The 23,092-nt window shown below is 30.2% G+C and overlaps 1 protein-coding gene across 3 annotated transcripts in view; it reads right to left on the reverse strand.

Moving 5' to 3' along the window:
- Positions 1-23,092, reverse strand: part of LOC121118356 (uncharacterized) — a 99,997-nt gene that overhangs the window by 554 nt on the left and 76,351 nt on the right. The window contains exons 1-5 of one of the 3 annotated variants that reach the window (XM_040712930.2): positions 13,351-13,506; positions 8,184-8,476; positions 6,170-6,334; positions 1,784-2,008; positions 370-549 (exon numbers count right to left, since the gene is read on the reverse strand). In XM_040712930.2, the coding sequence (XP_040568864.1) occupies positions 370-549; positions 1,784-2,008; positions 6,170-6,334; positions 8,184-8,330 (717 nt within the window). In that variant the 5' untranslated portion in view covers positions 8,331-8,476; positions 13,351-13,506. Of the gene's footprint in view, positions 1-369; positions 550-1,783; positions 2,009-6,169; positions 6,335-8,183; positions 8,477-13,203; positions 13,507-23,092 lie in introns of those variants that run through there. The other 2 variants (XM_040712929.2, XM_040712928.2) reach the window with 2 other exon arrangements.

Below are 23,092 nucleotides of genomic sequence, written 5' to 3' on the forward strand. Positions count from 1 at the left end.
TTTTTCATACGCTATTTCAGGACTCTCAAATTTTGAAATCTGTTCAACGTGAGATTATTCCCGTAAATCGTACTCTCAAGTTTTTAAATAAGTTTTGATAAATAATAAATAATGTATACAGGCTAGAATATTTATTTACTTCAGATTCAATATGAAACTTCACTAGTGGTCTATTTTTAGGCCTTTTTAATTTGGATATGTAGCTTCTATTTGAAACATTGTGACTCTAAATCAGAAATATAGGGAATTATTGATTGATTATACCAATGTTGGAAATACGATTTATGGAATGAGAGTGTGAGTCTAACCCCAATTGCAAAAGATTTGAGAGCCCTGCTATTTATTTTCGTTAATATGAAAATACTTTACCGACAGCTCCTGTTTTTTAACAGATTTGTCATTCTTTATGTTATACGAATTACGATCAGATAATTTTATTTGCGTAGGATTTAGGGCTTCAAGTGATTGTCCAAAATGTCGATTCTTCTTCATATATCTATCATGACATGGAGGATCATCCTGATCTTCACTATTATTCTGTAAAGATACCTAAGGAGTAAATTATAAAAATTAAATAGTTGAGAAGATTTTATTTGAAAGACCATATTGGAGCTAAATTAAGTCTAATAAGTCAAAAGAAGGCTCTTTATTATATTTACTATTCTTAAATATTTGAAAACTATCTCTATAATACACCTAAATATGCCTAAGAAAAAATGGTATGTATGTATATCCTGGGTTGATCTTATCTAGTGGTACATATTATTATCAATCCGGAATGACATTACTACAAAATCTCGGAGGAGGGCAAGAAATCATCTTATTTTTGAACTGAGACTGTTGGTAAGAGCAAATCACATTTTGAAATTTTTTCAAGACCAACAAAAATTCAGCCAAAGTTTTACACTTTTCTGACTAAAAAAATTTCACCGTTGATGCTACTTTGAATAAGTAGAAAAGTCGTTACATCACAACCGAACCTCCAAATAATATCTCAGCTTCAGTGAGACATGTCTACAAAACAAAAAATACAGCCGGAACCTTGGTTTTGGGTGTTTTGAAGTCTGCCCTCCCATTTTTGTGGGGAGGAAGGAGAGAGCGGCTCAATGTAGATGCTTACATCGCACTTCTGGATAAGAAAGTGCAACTTTGGGCCAAAGAAAAGTTCGTGGACAACTTTTGTTTCCTTCATGACGGAGCTCCGTGTCATCGTACCGCTAAGAACCATCATTTCGTGAGAGACAACTTTCCAGACTTCAACAAGTGTCCTCCCTCCTATCCAGACGCAAGCCCCTTGGGTACTCTATCTAGGCACGTCTGGAGAAAAGGGTGTGCTACTCCTCAGAGGAGTGCCCAGTCTCTAAAGGCTTCCATCAAGAAGGAGTGAACAAGTTCGAGTCTGACAACATAGTCAAGGGATTTAGGTATCGTATTGAGGGAATTATTAAAGCTGAGGGCTCGCATATTGAATAAAAGTTGTGCCAAGCACAAATTTCAGATGATTTGTAAAATAAATTTCCTTCCAAAAACCTTTTTCTTAAATTTTACTCGTTAAAAGTTGGAAAAAATAAAATGTGTACAACTAGATAAGATCAACCCTTTTTTATGTATGAATATGATGTAAAAAAAGAAATTGGAAATGTCTTCCTTTTTTATTTTTGTTCAAGATGGTGCTTGTGTTAACTCACTACAAATACCATTTTTTTAAATCCCATTCAGGATTGACCTGAGTCATCTAGCAAGTCATTTGACTCCAGTTATGTAGAAATATGGTGCTACTTACACCATCAATATTATCCATTGTTGCACCATTGTATTTTTCATCATCAAGATGGGACACATGAACCTCGGGCTTTCCAAAAATGGCTTCTCTATCATCTAAGCGAGGGCTACGACTAAAAGGAGAGCCTAATGAATCATCATCTTCTACAACGAGACTCTGTTTGTGTCGTGGAATAGGTGCAGAGTGACTGAGAAGGCGTAACTGATCAAGACGCGAAGAGTGATTCTAAAAGAGCATACAATTTGTTAGATTTTAGATGTAATTAAATGAATAAGGTCATCAATATTAGAAAAAAAAAAATAATAATATCAATTTTGAAGGATTGTATATTGTGATAAAACATATTACAATAAACTATTTATCCACACATCATCAAAAACTGTTCAAATAAATAAAGGAATAATCTAAAGCAGTGGTTCTCAAGCGGAGGTATGCGTTCCCCTTGGGGTACTTGAAGGCACTCTAGGGCGTACTTAAGATTTTGAAAGAATATTTTATAAGTGGTACATAATTAGGGGCGTCCGCAGGGGGTGTGCTGTGTCCTCCCCTATAAAATTAATATTTTTGTTTTTTACTATAAAATTTTTTTTTTAATTTTAATTTGAATTGATTTTTCTACAAGAAAATTTAATATTTGAATTTCTTCTCTTATTATTTAATATTTGAATTTCCTCTCTTATTATTTAATACTTGAAATTTCATTTAATTTTCTGTAAATAGCTATAGATTTTTAAATTTTTCTTAAAAAAATTTAATACTTGAATTTTTTTTTAACTGTATTATTAATTTTTTTTTTTTTTTTTAATTTAATATTTGAATATGTTTTTCGAAAAATTTAATATTTGAAATTTTTTGGAGAAAAATTTTACATTTGTGAACTGCTGTGGATTTTTAATTTTTTGAGAATAGATATGGATGTTTGAAATTTGTTTCCCCAAAATAAAATATTTTTGAGAATAAGTATGGATTTTATATCTTTTTTTGTGAATAACTGAGGACTTTAAATGTTTTTTTTCCTAAAATTTAATTTTTCGATTTATTTTTTAAAAAATTCCTAAAACTAAGGCCCCCAAAAAAAAAAAAAATCGAATCCTGTAGACGCCCTTTGTCACTGAAGCTAAAAATGTTTTGTGCTGGTAAAGGGTATTTTTGTTAAATAAATATTTTACAAGTGTTACACATAACTAAAAAAGGTTGAGAACCCCTGATCTAAAGGAGCAAAGAGTCCTTTAAAATAATCTATACGCGCATTTCCCCCACCTCTTCTTCTTTTTGACCAAATAAGGCTATTTTTCTGTAAGTATAGTAGTTAAAGTTGTAGATAATATAACTTACCGGTTTGATAAAAAAGGAAACGAAAAATAACATAGTCACATTATATTTTCCAAAGCTACAATCCTTATTCTTTAATTCTTCAAGAGAGAATATCTAAACAAAAATTATCACTAATATGTTGGCTGATAAACGACAAAGAGTAAAACCGATGATTTGTTTGTTAGTAATAATTTTAAGTCCTAGCTAGACTTAGAGTAAAATTGAGGATCGATATTGGAGCAATTACCCCCTATATCCTGCTATATATCAGGGGTAGGCAACCTCTGAGACACAGAGTGCCATATTCAACGTTTCTAATCAATGAGCTTGCCATTATCCACAATAATGTTAAAAAACACACACAAACAACGGGAATATGTTATAATTTGTGCATGCCAGTGAATATGCCTCCGCGTGCAAGGTTGCCGATCCCGCTATATATTATAGAGTGAGATTTTTGTTTATTGTATTTTTTTGTAGCTGTCTGTAGTAGCTAATCTAATAAACGTCATGACAGCTAATCTACTCCCCTCCTAAATATACTTCAGATTGTTAGGTTTACATTGTTCATTTTAGGGATGTTTTTTTAGCATACCGACTGGACATAACTTCTACAACTGCAAGATTGTTTATAAAATGAAAGATGTAATTGAATAAAGTCTTGTGTATAGTATTTTATTCTTGAATAAACTTTTGAATTAAAAGAGTTGTTTCAAAATTGGCTCTTGTTACATATAGTTGTTTTCGCTGATGGATACAATTTGTTTATTTTATGCCAATGGGAGTACCTGGGATTGCTCAGAGTTAAGAATACACATTTATTTGGCTAAGTTCTATTTATTTATTCGATGTAGCTATAGTGTTGAGACTCGATCCAGTAAGGAATTTTTTTCGATTCGGTCTTAGGTATTTTTTTCTTGACTGATTAGGACCAATTTTTCGGTCCAGATCGCGGTCTCAGACCGTGGACCGATTTTTTTCGGTAGCATTTTGTAGCCTAATTTTGATTCGGTCTCACTTTATGGGCCGATTTTTTTTTGTTCCATATATTATGAGATACTATTTTTTTTCTAGATCAACTTTCATTCATTTTTTTCAAAAAAATCTCAATAGTACACGATAAATTCTGGAAGAAATACTGAGTACATATAAGAGACGGGGTGTGATCAAAATTAATCCGAGCTTTCTCTGTTTAAATCTTGCATAACGTCATTGTACTTGAAAAAACTAAAGTGTTGTCATGTTACAAACAATTTATCGGTACAATCGGTCTAAACCGATTTTTGTAGAATCAAATTAAACCGATTTTTTCGTTTAAAGACTGAGCTTTTCCTTTGGACCGCTCTAGACTGAATTTTTAAATGAGACCGGTCCAGACCGAGTTTTTCTGTTGGACCGAACTAATTCAGCACAACAAAAAGTATAACGGTATCAGACTGGTCTAAGATTTCCAGACCGAAACACAACACTAGTAGCTACCTTCACAGTATTGCTTTTTTTTATCAAAAAGCAATACTTCATTAATACACGAAATTATTTTTTATTCATCTTTTTAACAATAACAAAAGTGGCTTCACTCACAATGTTATATCTCATGAACCAATATCCGAGAGCTGGCAAACTTGTACATATATCGTTTGAAGGTTGAAACAAACTAAAAATTATGTAATTATACTAAAGTGGCGACATCTACGTGTCTGCATACGAACTTTTCACCTGACTTATTATTTTATGAACTTTTTATAAAATATGATGTAAAGTGTCACACACCCTTGTTGCTAAATTGTTACCTTTTAGATCAAGTAGTCACGCATTTCTAAAATATTAAGTGCACACTCAAAAATGAGGCATCCACAGACAAACATTGTCATAATAATATTTAGTATTAAAAAAAAATGATATAAAAAAGTTATTTACTTTCCTTTAAGAATTTGATTGCACGATTGTTTTGATTCCATTCCCACTTTTATTTCATAAATAATTTACTAAAAATTACCTTTAAGTTTGGCAAAAAGAAGAAAGGGGAAAAAGAGACTGCATTCCATGTGTATAAAATTAATAGAAATACAGGTTAGACCATCATACAATCATTAATTTTCAATTTGAAATACCGTACCCACTGCTGGGCATGAGAGAGATTTTAACGTCATAGAGTATAACAACAGTATAATAAGAGCATATAATACTATAAATTATATAATTAATAATAATAGTATATACTCTTTGACGTCACTAATAAAAAGCGTGATGGAAGTCAAACATCAGTCGGAAAAGCATTATGTTATAACCTTGTATTTCTATTAACCTTGCATATGTAGACTATTCCATAAATATAGTAATTACTAATGAGTGTTTAAAACCCCATACACAACGATCGTCTACTATATTGAAGAACAAATCTAAATTAAGTATAGACCCACTTGTTGACTAATTAATAACCCTAAAGAGAATCAATAGAGTATTATAATTTTCCAATACTCAATATCACCTCAAAACGATGTCACAATCTTGTTATTATCTGGAGAAATTATTAAGATGTTAATATATTTTCTCTTATCACATATGGGGTTATAGATTTATGACGTCATGTAAAAGTCCCCTTTTGACTCCCTCCCCTGTCTGTCCAAAACTTGATATCCCCCTCCGATGTGACGTCCTCACATTTTAGATCCCCCCCTGTATATACTTGGAAAAAAATATTGGTTATTTTGAAAACCACTGATCAGGGGTGTCCGTAGGAGGGGAATGGTTGTCTTGGTTTTGGATTTTTTTTTAAATTTAAAAGATGAAAATTTTTAACAATACTGAATTGTTGGGTGGATTTTTTTGGCCATTTCTTTAAGAAAATAATTCCTTATAAAAAAATTTTAACACCTACTTTCTCATAATTTTTTTTTTCTTGATCAGTAAAGCAGTGATCAGTTGTCAATGAAGTGGACTCCGAAATATCGCAAATACCTTTTCCTTGTCCTAAAAAATCTTTAAATTGGTAACCCCCTCCCCCCTTCCGTCAACTGGACGTCATAAATGTATGTCTTCTATTTATAATATTGATTAATCTAAATATCTTACAGTACACTCTGATTCTGTGGAGATGTGGTGAGGTATATCTAAATGATCGTCATAAGTCCCTATTTGACTTTCATCCTCTCCTAAGGATCGTGGAGAGTAGTTTTGAGGGGGTGGACATAGATGGTTTTGCAATAAATGTATGTGGTTACTCCTTGGATACTCATTCTGGAATTAAGTAAATATCAGTTGTAATAATTGAAAAATAGAGATAATTCCGCACGCCATCCTCCAAAGGCTTTTTCATCTCAAAAACTCAGAATTTCATGAAGTTTAGTAACCTACATGCAGATTTATAGATGCCAATTCCAAATATATTTTTTCCCGAATCAAATAATTGATTCCCGAGATATGGATCCCCTGATTAGTCCAACTTTTGCAAAAAGTAGTGGTGTATACCCAATTTTAAGGTGTCATATCTTCTAAACTTGTGGCTCTATTTCAACAAACAAAATATTTCTGGGAAGTAAAAATATATCAACAGATACTTGGAATTTTTTTTCTCGAACTATTTAAGTTAATATCTGGTTTTGGGCCAGGGTCTTATTTTTAGACCTTTGTCCTTCAATTTGACAACATGCAGTAAATGGTACACGGTCATTTTGCCGCCTTAAACTATTTTGCATCAAGTACAATTCGCCTTAATATATATACAAAGGATATTGATTTTCCCTTTGAACTTTTTAAATGGAAATAGGTATGTAATATTTATTATTTTAAAATGAATTAAAGGCTTGTTTTCTGTTGGAATAATAATGGAATTATGCTCTTTCCTCATATTATGTGTGTTTGTCTAGCTATGAGTTTCACAGGTTTTTTATCTATCATGCCTAATGATAATTAATAACAGAGATGTGATTAGCACTTCTTCTATTCAAATCGTTGCCGTGTTTTATAATTTTTATTCTAATTTTATTACCTATTTTGTTTCCTGTTCGAATTCAATACATAGTGTATTTGATAGTATGTATGTATTGAAGTTTTGGGGCATGATTCTATTATTTTTCCAATAGAAAACACCCATTTAATGCGTTTTATAGTAATACACAGAACATATTTTCCTTACAAAATTCAAAATGAACATGAATGTTAACCATAATAAACAAAAGCGACAAATAAATCTCGTTTACTTATATATTGAAGCGAAATATCCTTGAGGAAAAGTGCCCTGCGGCATAATAGTTAAAGGCAAAATTACCTAGCCCTGCAACGAATATTATTTAATCAAAATGACATCATTTTTCAGCTCTGAATGTAATCTATATGAATAAAGCAAAGTTTGCGTCTCTGTTTGCTAGTAGAGGACTCCTTTTTCATTGTGCGATAACCCTTTCGTCGAATTTAAAATAACCATCTAAAACTGTTCATTCATTTATTTTATTGTAATATTGATTTTTTTTTTTTTAAATAGGTATCTTATTCAAACTGATTTTAGTTTGGGTAATTTTTGACGATTTATACGTTAAACTTAAATTATATTTATTATTAGACAGTTTTTACTAATTGAGAAGTTAAAACCAAAATATCAATAAAGCAAAAAATATTTCCGTTTCAGATTTACATATTTTCTAGATAAAATTCAGAGCTAAACCATGAATAGGATTTTGTCCTGATAAATTTAATCTACGTGATCAAATTTAAGGTCATGGCCCCCAAAACTAGGGAATATACAAACAAGTTTGTAATAAAACTATTTTGATACATATGCTTTTTTTAAATAGTTTGTTCGTCGAACTTGAACCAAGAGATATGTATATTTGAAATTTGATTGACACGAAAGCTTATATTGTATATATATATATAAATAAAAGAAATAATTTTTTTATACCAAAAGTAGATTTGAACTTTTCTTGTAAAAAGTTGCATGTACACTAAATTTCATTAATTTCTGAAGTGTTTGGGAGAAAAAAATACTTGTTTTTTGGGCGATTCGATATGAAATGAACCGTAAAGATTTTTTTTCTTATCAAAGTTTCCATTAGTTAATTGAAAATCCTGTTACATCATTCGTACTTACGCTTTCTGGAACTGCTGAAGACTCAGAAAATTTTCTAGATGCATTTGATGACTTTCTATCCGAGAGAACTGTGAGGGAAATTTTTCGCATGGGACTCTTGAGCATGTCGTAATATCGACCAATGGTTGAAATGTTGATATCATCCATGGATCCCGAATGATTTTTTCTGGACTTTGAGGATGCACAAAGAAAGCAATCCTTCCTTTTTCGATATAAGATTATAACAATGAGAATGAGAAGTAGAAAAAGTGTGAGACCCACAGAAATACTGACTGCGAGGATGATGTTCAAAGCTGAAATAATGAATAATAATTACTCTAACGGTTATTTCAGGGATGTCTATAATAAATTATAACTAAAGTTGTAAATGGTAAGTATTTTTAGTATGCTAAAATAACCGAAATTAACGAGATAAACTTGACAATTTTAATAATGTTTCGAAGGAAAGTAGCTTAGTTGGTATGACCTTTCATTAGATTAGCTGCAAGCAAATATAAGAAAAAGGAAATAAACCCAAGTCTCACTCCGTATCAAGTAAGAATATAGACAACTTGGTGAGTCCAACAAAAATTCACATTTATAACTCCCCAACAATTTTGTAGTCTTACTCTCCTTTATTCAGGAACACAGACACTCGTGATTACTTTATACGTGTGATGAAACGATTCCTCGAAAAATACCAATGACGATTCCGATGCGATTCTAGTAAAAATTCCCAATGCCGATTCAATTATTTAATATTTTAAACAATAAGTAAAAAACCATTTTGCTGTCAAGGGCGTCCACAAGATAATATTTTGGGTGGGGCCTGGTTAAAAAATTTCGGGAAAAAATTTAAAAACTTAAATTTCAAATACACAATTTGTTTATTGAAGTCGCAAATTCAATATTATTTTCCCGATGCCGATTGCATAAAAACACCCAATTCTCCGAATCCAATTAATTGTCCCATCACTAATTTATACTTAGATTTTCTCTCCTTAATTATGAAAGAATAATGATGACATTTTTAGAAAATAAAAAACACTGTTCAGTTGCCAACAATAGCAAAAAAAAAAAAAAATACATACATAGAAGTGTAAAAATCCTATGAATTTTTATGTGCATGTATAAAAACTCAAGTTTTTTAAAGATAAATCAAGATGTTGTGTTTCTGATAGCTTTATTTAAAATAAAAATAAAAACACATCAAAATGACCTTTATAAAACGAAAATTTTGCTTTGCAACGTTAAGTTACTATCAATTACCCTTAATTCTCTTTTAAAAATATTTTTTTTATTATTATGAAATTATATGATTTCACTTTACTTCAAAAAAGGATTTGTATCATTATGATAAAAAATTGGGATTTTTTTTGTAATTCGAAAGAAAAGGTTTTTTTTTTTTTGTGATTCTTTGACATGATCTCTAATTTATATTATACTTGAGGTAGTGCCCGGCATTACCCAGAGTTATTAGGCGTCGAAAAAACATAAATTTTGGGTTTTAGAAGATAACAACCCCACAAATATTTGGTGTTAACCTCCGTTTTTCATGAGTAAACTCAAACGTAGCATATCATTCAATACTTAAACATTCTTTACTTAAGAATTGGTCAGCCAGGGAGAAGTACTTAAGCTCGTTGCTAAAACTCGTAACTAAATTAGATTGTGAAATTGTTGAATGTGTTCAATTTTCCTCATGATAAATTAAATCCAACATGAAGGGAAATATTCTCAATTGAGTAATTTAGAACAAGAAAATGACTCCAGTTATTGTAATCGCTCTCTGAGAGAATGGGAATTAAGTTCAAGGCTTTCATTTGTAGTTGGATCCAAAGGAATACAGCATATTTTTTAAGCTTCACGATACCTACAACGATATCTCTTCTTAGCTATAAACCTTGAAAAATATAGTTAATAAATGGAAAAAGTCAGCTTTTTTTATGTGCGTTTAAAGGTAAAAAAAATTCGAGTGAGATTAATCAAACATGAAACCTATTTTTCTGAAAGTTCTAATATTTGAAGAGATTTTTAGGGTAATTTCCTAATTACTTTAGTAACAATACTAACAGTTTGTACAAAGGATGAGCCAAGAACATTTGTAATTTAGTTTGTATACTTAAGTATTCATGAAACAATAGCTTAAAAAATGAGTTAATGCGAATACTTAAGTACTTCGGAGCACTTTCGACAGAAAGTTGTGAATAATATTTCGTTTAAAAATATCTTAAAACAATAAATATTTTATAAATTGTAATATATACTTGTAATAAATGTTGATCTAGGGGAGGATTGTCCAAACTTTTACTATAATGGGCTGCATTGCCACTTAAAATATGGGCCACATATCCTATTAAATAAAATTTCATGAAAACTGTGTTCATAAAACAAAACCGGTCCGGTAACTTTTTTAGCGTTACTCCAAAAGAACTTGTAGCAAATTAATTTTGCCCAAACTAGAGGCACCATGTTTATTTGCTTATTTCATTTAAAGCTAGGAATTAAAAGTCATTCTTTATGGCATGAAAATAAGACACAAGAAGAATTACCCCTAAAATTTGTAAATGACAGTCTTTGGTGTAATTTAACTATGTAAGTTCCCCGACCACTGTTCTAAGGGATTTGGGTACATATAATCATTAGTAAAATATCAGCCAGGAAAATTATTTGAAATGAGTCCGCGTCTTACTTGTTTATAATATAGATTAGCAGGACCATATTTTGATTTCTAAAAAAGAGGAAACCTGGTTTATACGAGAAAGGACTAGTATTTTGAAATGAATGAATTTAAGAATAAATTAATATCGATTTTTGTTTGTTTTGTTTGTAGAAAATATATTTTGGATCTTGTTTTCTTATAAAAATATTACTATTACTAAATGTATTAATTTAAAGCTAAATTATTGTTCCCCCCAAGGTTATAAAACAAATTGGTGACATAGAGAAAGTTATTATTTTCAACAATTTGTTTATAGCTTTGATAGTATAGAGACTACCTGACACATGGACTGAAAAGTCCTGGGCTTAACAAAGAAAACAAGTTTTTTCCCTTCAAAATTTGCTTCTTTTTTTTTTTATTCGATTAATGGAGCAAGGCCCCCAAAACACTTTTCAAGCGATTGTTTGGCTTGAACGGTATTTTTCCCCATCAAGAAGCATTGTAAAATTAAAACACAAAACTGTTTTTGATCCATTGTTTTGCAAATAACAAGTGTAGCGTCTCACAACGTCAAGAACATATTGTCATGAAATTTTGACAGCTATGTTTTGAAAGTTAGTACACACTAAAAATTAGGTGAATTTAAAAATAGTACCATCTATGCGTGAAGCCTGGGATTTTTCAGCCCATTCTTTAAGTAATTACTAATTGCATGCCTTCTTTCTTAACTTATCAGTTAGTTATCAGACCATGAATCAGTGCAAGATAAAAAAGCAGTGGGGAAAAATTTATGAATGAAAACAAACAAGAAAGCTAGACCATAAACTCCGAGAAATTATATTCGACACGAAGTCAATATTTGCGTTTCCACAAAAAAAAAAAAATATGACAAATATGTACCTATTTATACACACAAAACAGTTTAAAGAAACAAAATGTGGTCATAATGTGTATGTTCAATCTGCACGTCATGTGCCTACCATGAAAAACATAACGAGGAGCTAAGATCGAAGTATTTATTATTAATAATATTATATTATACTATCATTTACATATATTAAAGTGCAGATAATCGAATGAAGATGATAAAAAGGACTATTTCATTGTGAATGTCTAGCTATATTTCAGGCCGTAGTTAACACCATGGGGCAGTAGGATAGAGGCAAGAACAAACAATAAATAAAAGATAATGAGAACTGACTAAGGTTATCTTTGCTCCCTTCTATTGATCTTTTTTTTTTATCAAATAGAACCTATCAATAGTTAAAGCTTTTCAACGATTTTGATTACTAGTTTTAGGTACATTTTTTAAAATAATATACATATTTTTTTTTATTTGGTTGCCTCGTAAAATGTTACAACTATCATTTGACGAAATTTCATTAACATTTCATCAACCATTTACGTGATATTGCATCCGAAAAATCATACATAAGAATTAAAATAGCGAAAAGTAGGGATATTACTTGTGTCGACCCTTATTTAAGACTGACAACTGCAGTAGTACTTCAGTCTTGTTTGGGTCCAGATCAGTCCTGCATATCAGTCCTAAAACTTAAAAAGGGCAGGCCTTTATGCCGTCACTTAAATTTATTTCCTCTTTTTTTAATCAGTTCTAGTACTGATAGTTCAACAGACCAATGGTCTTAGGGACCTACACCAAGGTTGCTAGGACCTGTTCTTAGATTGGAAGGGTCAGAATAAATAAGGACTTGAGAAAAGGAAGTCGGTGTAATTTATGTTGAAAAATTCAAATTACCCTGACGCTGTCGAATAAATATAGGAAATATTGGCATCACCAGGGGCGTCCACATGATTCTATTTCTTTTTTGGGAGGGGGGGTGAAGGTGCAGGGAAAAAATTGAAAATTAAACTTTGTATTAAAAAAAATTAAATTTCTTCGAAGCAAATTTCAAATATTAAATTTTTTGGAAAAAAATTATATAAGCCAAGCTATTCAAAAAAATTCAAGAACTACAGCTACTACTCTAAAAAATTTCATGACTTCAATTTCAAATATAAAATTTTTTGAAAAAGAATTCCAAATATTATATTATTATTCGGAGAAAAACTTCAAAAATCAAAAGCTATTCAGAGAAAATTAATTTTTTTGTACAAAAAAATCAAATATTAAATTTGTAGTAATAAGCTAAAATTTCCTTAATTTCGGGCTACAACCCCTCCATCCCATCCCCTGTTGACGCCCCTGCTCACAAAAGTCAGGAGAAAAGGCTTTATATTACATTTTTTCACTCGTCGAAAAGCCCTTCATTATAGCCAGATGGGTAATTTTTATGTACAGTGTGATAACGCCTTGTTAAATGAATGATCTTACTAAGTCTCTGACTATATACAACAAATGATGTAAGTAAGTCTTACCCTCATTATCCGTTTCTGGTTGGGTTGTAGGGATAGGGGACGTAGTATTTATGATGATTATATCATTTAAAGCACTCATGACTCTGCTAAGAAAAAACAAGCATTACACTCTTCCAGTGACAAAAAGACAACTGAGAACGAACTCACTCTTTTTTTCTATATTATTTTGTGTCCTTATTCTCTTCTCCTACTTATGTACAGCACACAAGCCTTTAACATTGTAATTCATCCACATTTCCCTCTTCAAATAACGACACAGGTGAATTAATTGTCTAAGTTACTCTTTCTGGATAATAATAACTGATAACATTTTAGGAGCAAGATGATTCATCATCGTGAATGAAGTGATAAAATTTCATGCATGATCCTTACAGCCCCCTCCTTAATTTAGTCTCTCTCCTTCTGATATTCTCCCTCTCTTGCTATTTCTATGTAGGGAAGACTGGGACAGTTGGAACAAGCCCTTGTTTTAGAGCATCAAAGAAACTATAGCTCTGAGTTTACATTAAATTCCATAACATAATTCAAACTAGATTAAAAAAAGACTCAAAAAAAGTTTTGTCAAAATTTCTTATATATTTTGGATAGAAACAGATTTTGAATAGTGTTGTATCGGTCTTTATTTATTCGATCCGGTTCATTCTTAGGACCGGTACTATCAGTCTTTTAAAGTATTTAATACTGATATACAGAACTGAACTGGAACGAACTGAGACTGAACTGGATAGGACTGCAGTCTAGAGTCCTAAATCTGGACGAATAAAGCATTTTTTGAGGGTTAAAAGTATTTTTTAGAAGAGCAATATTTTTGTAAAAATATTGTTAATTTTTCTTTGTTTTTGGTTTAACTTATTTCATTTCAGTTATTAATTAATATATTTTCATTTGTTATCATTTATAATGATGAAAATCCAGTCTAAAATGGGCAAATTAAAAGAAAGAAATAATGCTCATGACATTTCATTAGATCTCCTAAAATCAGCAGTGACAAGGGAGGAAGGAGAAAAGGATATAAATAAGGACATCTGCCAGAATTACTCCGATGTTGATCCCGCATTCTACTCTGAGTCCAACAAGGACTTACAATTATAACTCCGAACAAATCCTCAGGGTTACGCTCCGTCTTTAATGAGCACACACGAAAGGCTCATTCAGGTTTTGAATATAATTGAATTATTTTAGGAAAGGATGTTCACTACTCAGGAATTAAATAGTAATGACAACTGTTAAGGAAAAGAAAAGTCCCGTGCAGTTCAGTCCCAGTCCGGTCCAGCTCAATCCTGTATATCATTCATAATACTCAAGCAACTCAACTGTATTTCTTCTTTTTTAATCATTTCTAGTATTAAAGACCGGTTCCAAGTTCTGATAGTACTAGTTCTAAGACTGAACTGGACATAATAGATAAGGACTGACACAACATTAGTTGTGATTGTTAACTTATCCGATGTATAATCAAGATCAATCATAAGATAATATCAATTCTTTTTAAGGTCTTATTTTACTATATATAATATAAAAAAAATACATCATAATAAATTGGGAAATTACATTTGGTCAAAATATAAATAAACATATAATACATTGAATGTTAATCATTCACAACAGTTTTTTTATTTTTTTTTAAATTGTTCCAGTGTATTTACTGTAAATAAACCAATTACATTGGACACATCTCATGGTAATTTAGTTTTTCCAATCTTGGATTTTAAAATACTTACGTTGTCTTAATCTTTGAAAGTCAACTGAAAAGTTTTTCACGACTTGCTCTGTGGGGTTATCAAGATTATTGGTTTTACATAACACTTTGGTAAGATCTTGAAAAGATTGACTACGAGAAATTTTAATTTTTAGAGTTCTTTGTAAATAATCCAGTTATTTATGACGGAAATGTCCAATATATTGCAAAAAACGTCAACCAGCCATCGTTTAGTTACATATCTTCGTCGCGTACAAACGGTACATCTTATAGTAAGTAATTGATTCTGGTTTTCTTTGTACCTTCTGTTATTCTGATGGAACGGTATAGATTACGCATCCTTATTGCAGCTTTATTTTCTTGATATTGTAAGCAGTCAATTTACAATTTTTTTGACTTTTATATGAACATTTATGTAATCATTTCTTCATCAAACAATGGTCTTTAGTTTAACATTTGCATTCAAATACAATTTATGAAAAAACTACTGGATAATATAGTCTTAAAATAGGTTAAAATAATAGCAGGAGGCATTAGTAGGTATGTTCAGTCAAATTTTGGTGTGACTGAGTCAAACTAGTTCCGTATAATTAAAGCAAAAGCAAACATTGTTGAAATTGTCCCTTGTATCCACTACTCTTCAAATAAGAGTCCTAAGACCGGGCTTATGTATGTTTCATATTTAATAAAATACATGATTTATAAATGTACCAGTGAGATGTTGTATCTTTTTGAAACTTTTTATAATAGTTTATTGCTAAAATAAACAAAGACCTGTTTGTACATATACTTGCATGGAAACGCAAAAATACGTTATGACTAAATATTCGAAGCATTAACCCCATGAATATTTCTTTATCTATTACAAACATGGCCAAAAAATGTAGGTAAATCCCCATGTCTTGTCATAGTTATACAGAATTATAAATATATATGCAATATATTTTCTTAGAACAACGTCTCTAGATTGGAAAGTTCCACTTTGATAAATGAATAACAACATTCATCTTGTAAGACAGAAGGGCGTAAAAACAAGGACCAAGAAAGATTCAATACTCTAACTCTTTATATGTATTTCATAAATAAAACTAGCTCATGGGCACCAAGTTTATCATATTTGGTAGATGAGCTTTGAATTATTTATTTGAGCAATTATCAATAACTTTATGGGTGCAAGTTTAAATTTAAAATACTATGCAACAAAATTTAGTTCGTGGAACGCCCGCCACCTAAAACCCACATTTAATATTTCAAGCGACAGAACATGAAAATGATTTTTAAAATTTTTAATTGCAGTAGGTTTGGCCCTTAAAGCTTTTTTTTAAAAAAATTACATTTTTAGAGTATAATTTCGATTCTGAGCCATATTTTGAAATAAAATAACTATCCATATAGATAAAAATTAAAGGTAATAAAAATTGATCTAACCAATCCAGTGGTCAAAAGATAAAATATACTAAATATCCAATATGAAAATTACAAGCTAAACTGAAAAAATTAACCAAAATTAAACTTTTTTTGACAGCGTATCTTTTGAAGTTGTAATTTAAGGTATATTCTTTCTTTAGTTTTAGCTATAATATAAAGCAATTAAAAAAACATTAGCTTTCATATATTAACCTTAATTTTACTTGAGTTTTGTATAATTAGACACATTTTCTAGTCACTGTTTTTCAAGATAACTTAAAAAATAGTTTATCTTTTGAAAAAAAAAAAAAAAAAACCTGCTCGGCCTTTTCGTCGAGCAAATTTTGAGTCACCATATCTTTGATATATTCATAGAAACATATTTTCTTTTGTTACAATGCATAAAAATCTATTCACTTTCTTTCAAACACCCTTTTACCATGAAGCAAACATCTGAACCGTTTGGCATAACCCTATAAAAATACCTGTAGGGTCTGTTAAAAAAATAACCACACATTAATTTTTTTTTTTTTTGGGATGACGTTAAAGAGTTAAAGCGCAAACCGATTGCGATTAAATATTTTAATGGCCATTTTCGTATCCTATGGCTTAAACAACAATAGTAATTGTTATTTTTAGCCGGTTAAATTACTGTTGCGCAGTGTTATAATCAATAGACCATTATACAGAAAAAAAAATCGATTTTTTATTTATGTCTTTCCAGTGTTTTAAACATGTTGCCTCGTCCAAAAAGTGATCAAACCACGTATTTTTTTTTGAAAATTTATCAATTTGATTTTCAAGGTATTTTATAGGTAAAACCATTTACTTAAAAAGATTACATTAACAACAATAGTAACTCAGTTATGTTGAATTGAAAAAATCTATCAACTTCTAACCTAAGGTTTGAAAAATTTCAATTTTGACAATTTACAAAATAAAAGTCAACAAAGGAATTTAACATTTTTATTTGCCAAAAAGTAATTTAATTCAAAAAAATTTACATAGCATTCTGTCAAACGAGTCAAAAGTGCCAAATGTGATATTAAAAAAAAAAAACCCTTACAAAATTTGCCATTAAAAACAAAATGTCTACTCGATTAAAAAAATTATGACCTACCTCAATCACTCCACTTCTCCACCAAAGAAGAAACCTTATCGCAGCCCTACTTTTACGTCTGGTTCGGTCATGTCTTTAATATTTGGGAAGGGCCATCAAAATTTTGGGACTGATATATCCCTAGCTAAAGATGTATCATGTTGCAAATATTATTGTCGTTGATAAAGATGCAAAGGCCAATACAAAGGCTCTAGGTATTTAGTCGCACATTTTGATTATACTTATGCTGTGTAGAGTGGAGTAGCTGAATATTAATACAGCAATATACGTAATGATTGATTTTTATGACTAAATTACAAGTAATATATGACACAGTTACAAGTTATCTACAATTCATTTATTGAAAATTTGTATTTGTCGATGTGTACTCAAAACTTGCGACTCGGCTTGATCTCAAATCCAAGACTCGAGATTTGACTTGGAATTGAAGATTAAGACTAAATAAATCGACATAAAGTAATTTTTTTTCTGAGAACTTGAACATGTACTACTATTAAATGACGAATAATTTAACTATTGGAGATAATTGGGTTATTACAACTGATTTTGGATCTTTTATTCTCTCATTTTAGAGTGAAGGGTCGAGAAGGGTCACACCGTGTTAAGGGAATCAATTAATAACCCTGGGATGTTATTAAAACGATGTTGTATTTTATTTATTCGAAATCACATAGCCGCTTATGAATATTAATGTATCAAATGGGAATCTTATTATTTAAATGAGTTTTTACTTTACACTATTCCCGTTTACGCGTAAACGGCGTATTTGATTATTTCATTGTAGAAGCAGTTTTGGAAAAAATATTCCTTTAACGGTAAATGGAATACTGGTCTCTCCTCAATGCAAGTTCACAATTGATAAATAATTTTGCGTTTTTTACAGAAACGTTGTGGTGTGGTGTGGATGTGGACTAAAAGGTTAGCAACATACTTCTTTATTGATATACCCCTGGATTAAGAACCATGTTAACATCAGCTGCCTGTTATATGATATATATATATTTATTTTTTTTTTTTGGGGGATTGGGGGGAAAGAAAATGTATTTTCTACTATGAAAAAAGGAGAACCTTAGTATTAGTGCTGTGAAAATAATTTGAAAATTATATAAACGTCTACTGTTGTATAATATTATACTGCGTGTCCGTCCATCACGCGGATAAGCAAGTTTGTCTTAGTATAAAATATATAAAACCGGTACATCCTCTGTACTATAATATAATATTATGGTAGGTGTTTGTTTTGATTAGCAAGTCTCAAATTCTTAGTATGTGAATAATAAAATTTATAAGCCGGGTAAATCCTAGTTTACCCGGCTTATATTATTATTCTTCTAGAAGTGGTAGTACCCTGCATTACACCGGACTTTATAGGCGTCCACGAACAGACAAACTTGTTTGTGAAGTTAAATGATAACTCCCCGTTTTGTATGATCACACTTATACGTAGTTACTCAATACTCCAAGAATAAAATAATAACACCCTGAGAAAAAAAAAATCATATGATTTGATATGTCAGGGAGTTTTTTAGCTCGTTGCTGAATCTCATCTAAAGTCACACTTTTTTTTATAAAGTAATTCCCATTTTTTTAATATGAGCTGACCTAAACGGTTCATATTATAGTTAAATAAGAATCCTACTTTATTTTATTAATCAACAGAAAATATGTATATTATAACTAATACGAGTTTAAATATGGAACAATAGTACAAATATGCTATAAAAGTGGCTCTATATACTCTAAATAATACTCTTGTTGGAAAGGAATCTCATTAAGATCCCACTCTGAATTTTGGATATGTTTGAAAACATATACTGATACATGTTCTACGAAAATAAAAACCAAATCAGTTTTGCTGCTTGGCAGGGGTGGCATTTTGAAGGCTGCACAAGAGCCCCAGACTTTTATTTTTTATTAAAATAAGACTATGATTACAATTTATCTCTAAGGTAATTTTCCTTGGATGGACCTAAACGCCTGTGCGATTTTACTCATTTTTACTTTGCACAATTCTTTACAAATATATTTTCTTTTTAATATGACACAAGCACTCAATTGTATTTATATTTCTTAGTATCTACACTCAAAAGTGATTTACTATCGTCATAGATACATAAACACATACAAACGGGCTTTAATATTGATGGATTTTAAAACAAATGCACCGAAATTATTCGGGAATTCATAATTTAAAGTAAGATGACAATGAACCCCGTGACAATTTATCTTCTTTTTTATATTAAAACAAAGTTGCACTCCCTGGTATTTATAATAGAATCAAGTCATGTGTCGTTCAATCTAAAAGGATGTTCCATTAAGGGAATTAGAGCATTTTATTATGTGACCATGAGTAACAATTTGATTGTTCAGAGAGTTGATACAATCTTACTGAAATGAGTAAAATATCTGTTCATTTTTCAAAAACGCTTGCTAATTGTTGTGAAAGAGTCTTTAAAAAGTAACATAGTAATTTATTTCATATTTCCTTTCCCTTTGTTCTTATCTTCTTGTTTATGTATTATAAGTACTTGATTCAACTTAAGAGCTATCTTTTGAGTTAAAAATAATGTATGTATGAAAAGACATCATCACCTGGTGCACTGAAAATAGTGATCCCTGATTCATATACCAATACGGTATCAACAAAAAATGGCAGTACAATATAAAAGGAGCATTACATAAAATAAATGAAATCTCGTACGCGTTTAGTTCAGCTCATATTAAAAAAGAAAACAAGAGGGAAGTACTTTATATAATTTTTTTAAAATGAATATGAGTTTAGATGAAGTTTACTAACGAGCTAAAGTACTCCCTAGCTCATAAAATTGTTTTCTTAATCTGTTATATATTTTTTTAAATTCTAGGTGAGAAAAATTTCTAAGGAAAAACTGAAAGTAACACAAAATTTTTGTTAGAATGTTATCTTCTATAATATTAAAGCAAAATTTGTATGTTTGTAGGCGTCTAATAACTCCGGGAAATGCCGGGCACAACCAATAAAAAGAGAGCATACACAACAATTGTTTTTCCTTTCTAATTTCAAAATTTGTTATTTTTCTCTACATTTCGACTGGTTAATAACCATGTAGTATCATAAATTTGGTTTTTTTTTCTGTGTGTGTCTTGTACGAATTAGAAGTGGAATGAATTGCGTATTATGAGTAGGTTATGTAATCATCTATTGTATGCACAATACATATATATACCGCAGTCAATGACACACGATTTCTATAAACGAAGACTGTAATAATTATCGTAATAGTCCATAAATACTTATTGAAAGACACCTCCTCAGAAACTTATACAATATAATATGTACATATTTATAAGAATATTCTGTATATCATGTACATATAATTGGAAATTTATAAATATAATTACATATATGCATGCATATATGTAAGTAACATATAAGACCCTAATTGCTATAATGCGCATATATATGGATAATAAGATATGTGCTTACATCTGCTTTTGAGAGATAGACTCAGTATCAACATATATATTACTAAAGCAAAGTTTATTTATTTGTAAGGAGGTATATTTATTTGTGATGAGACGATTAAAACAAATCCCGATGCAATAATAGTAAAAATTCCCCATTCCGATTCTTTAATATTTAAAAAAATAGTTAAAAATACCATTTGTTATGAGGGACGTCCACAGGATTATATATATATATATATATTTTTTTGGGGTGGAGGGCTTATTTTTTGAAAAAAAAAAAAAAATCCAAAAATCCCACAGGTGCTTACAAAAAATTCAAAAATACATAGATATTCACGCAAACAATATTAAAAAACATTATGTTTGCACCATAAATTCAGCTGGGGAAAGGGGTACGTGATAAAATTTACTATCACATTTTTGTCCAGATTTCGTTATAAGTTTCATTTCAATACCCTTTTAGTTATAATATATATTTATTTGCAAGTTCTTAGCATAATTATTCGACAGACTCCAAAGGTCTGGATTTAAACAGTCCGTATATCCAGAGTGTTTGAGTTATTACAGTTTATTCAAATTGAAAAGAAAACTAAACATTACCAAAAAAAAAGGTCATGTATTCACTTAGCAATCCAAAAATGTGAGTAAAAGGCCTGTAATTATCAGGTAGCAATTACTGCTGTACTTTTCTACCTACATTGAGAATCTCTTGAGTATACCCGTCTTCTCAAATGAAGTGAATGGATAATATATCTTTTTACACACAATATTTTCTTTCTATATTTTGCTATCTTCATGTATCAGACAAGTAACAAAATTTTAATTTGTTAGGTTTTTAATTTTGTCTTATTAATAATACTTATTCACATATAATGTACTTTTTAAGTAGATTTATACTACAATTAAACTACGGATCCAATTCTAACATTACATGTCCGTCCCACGTTACATAAATGTTAAACTTATTTAAAAAAAAAAAGAATTATATCCTGGCAATTACATATTTATCGTGGGATCCTAAAATCAATTAGAAATGTTTCCGTTTCATTTAGAATAAGATATTGCTCTAGGTTTCAAGATAAATTAAGGAATATAAAGTGACGTTATACTAAATTGGATTGTTACTAGTACTTGTAGTCAATACTCGAGTTGCAGGGGTGTGGGGGGCATCCCCCCTACAATAAAAATAACAAAAATTATTCCTCCCTCTAGCAGTGGACAGAATCGTCATCTCCAAATATGAATGTGAGCATGGTTTCACTCAAATACACCTGTTGAGGACAACAAGAAGCTCCTTAGATCAAATCTGATTGATCTCCTTGAAAGTGATTCAAACCAGATATATTTGTCAAATCATGGCTAAAAAATCACCGTTTAGCTAATGAACTCAGAGCAAAAACACGGAAAGCTGACGATAAAAGACACTAATATGAAATCCTCTGGAAATGTCTTTAAATGTATTTTCTTATGTCATATCTTTTAATCCTCTCACTCATGATTTTCTCTGCTAAAATATGTGTATAAATTAGCATAATTTTCATTGTTCTTAAGAAGACAAATAAAAATGGAATTGTTATTTTTCAAAGTTTGATTTGTTTTTAATAGATAGATTACTTTAAACTTTTGAAATTGCAAATATTTTTAATTATAATGCATATGTTTTTGTCTTATACCCAATACATCACAGTTCATAAACCCATTCATTATTAATAATTATATCAAGGCTGGGTTGAATTTTCTGTGAAAGGTTATCTTAAAAAAAATTTATTATTGATATATATATATGTATATCCATTTTTAGGATATATATTTAACATATTGCGTTAAAATTGGCACAGCAATGCTGTAATTTCCTAAATTTCTGAGATTATCCACCTTCTCAAACAATTTTGTATTTTATAAGCAAATAAAAGGAAGCAAAAAGGTTTTTTTTTTACAAAATATCATTCAATATCTGAGTTAGCCTCATCTTCCCAGCTAAAACAAAAAATATCCGGCCGTATCCCCATAAATGCATTCTAAATACCCTTAACGTCATTTTCGTTCATTTATTTACTTTTAATAAAGGAACAGGTACTAAAAATTTGGTATTTTGATAACAACAATACAGAGTTTTTAACAATAAATGAAACGTGATGTAGGAATTCCCTTTGAGCTACAAAATCTACAAAGAAAAGTAGTTATAATATACTTATTAGACTATGTAAATAGAGCAT

The sequence above is a fragment of the Lepeophtheirus salmonis genome, chromosome 5 (genome assembly GCF_016086655.4).
Source record: "Lepeophtheirus salmonis chromosome 5, UVic_Lsal_1.4, whole genome shotgun sequence".
Lineage (NCBI taxonomy): Eukaryota > Metazoa > Arthropoda > Copepoda > Siphonostomatoida > Caligidae > Lepeophtheirus > Lepeophtheirus salmonis.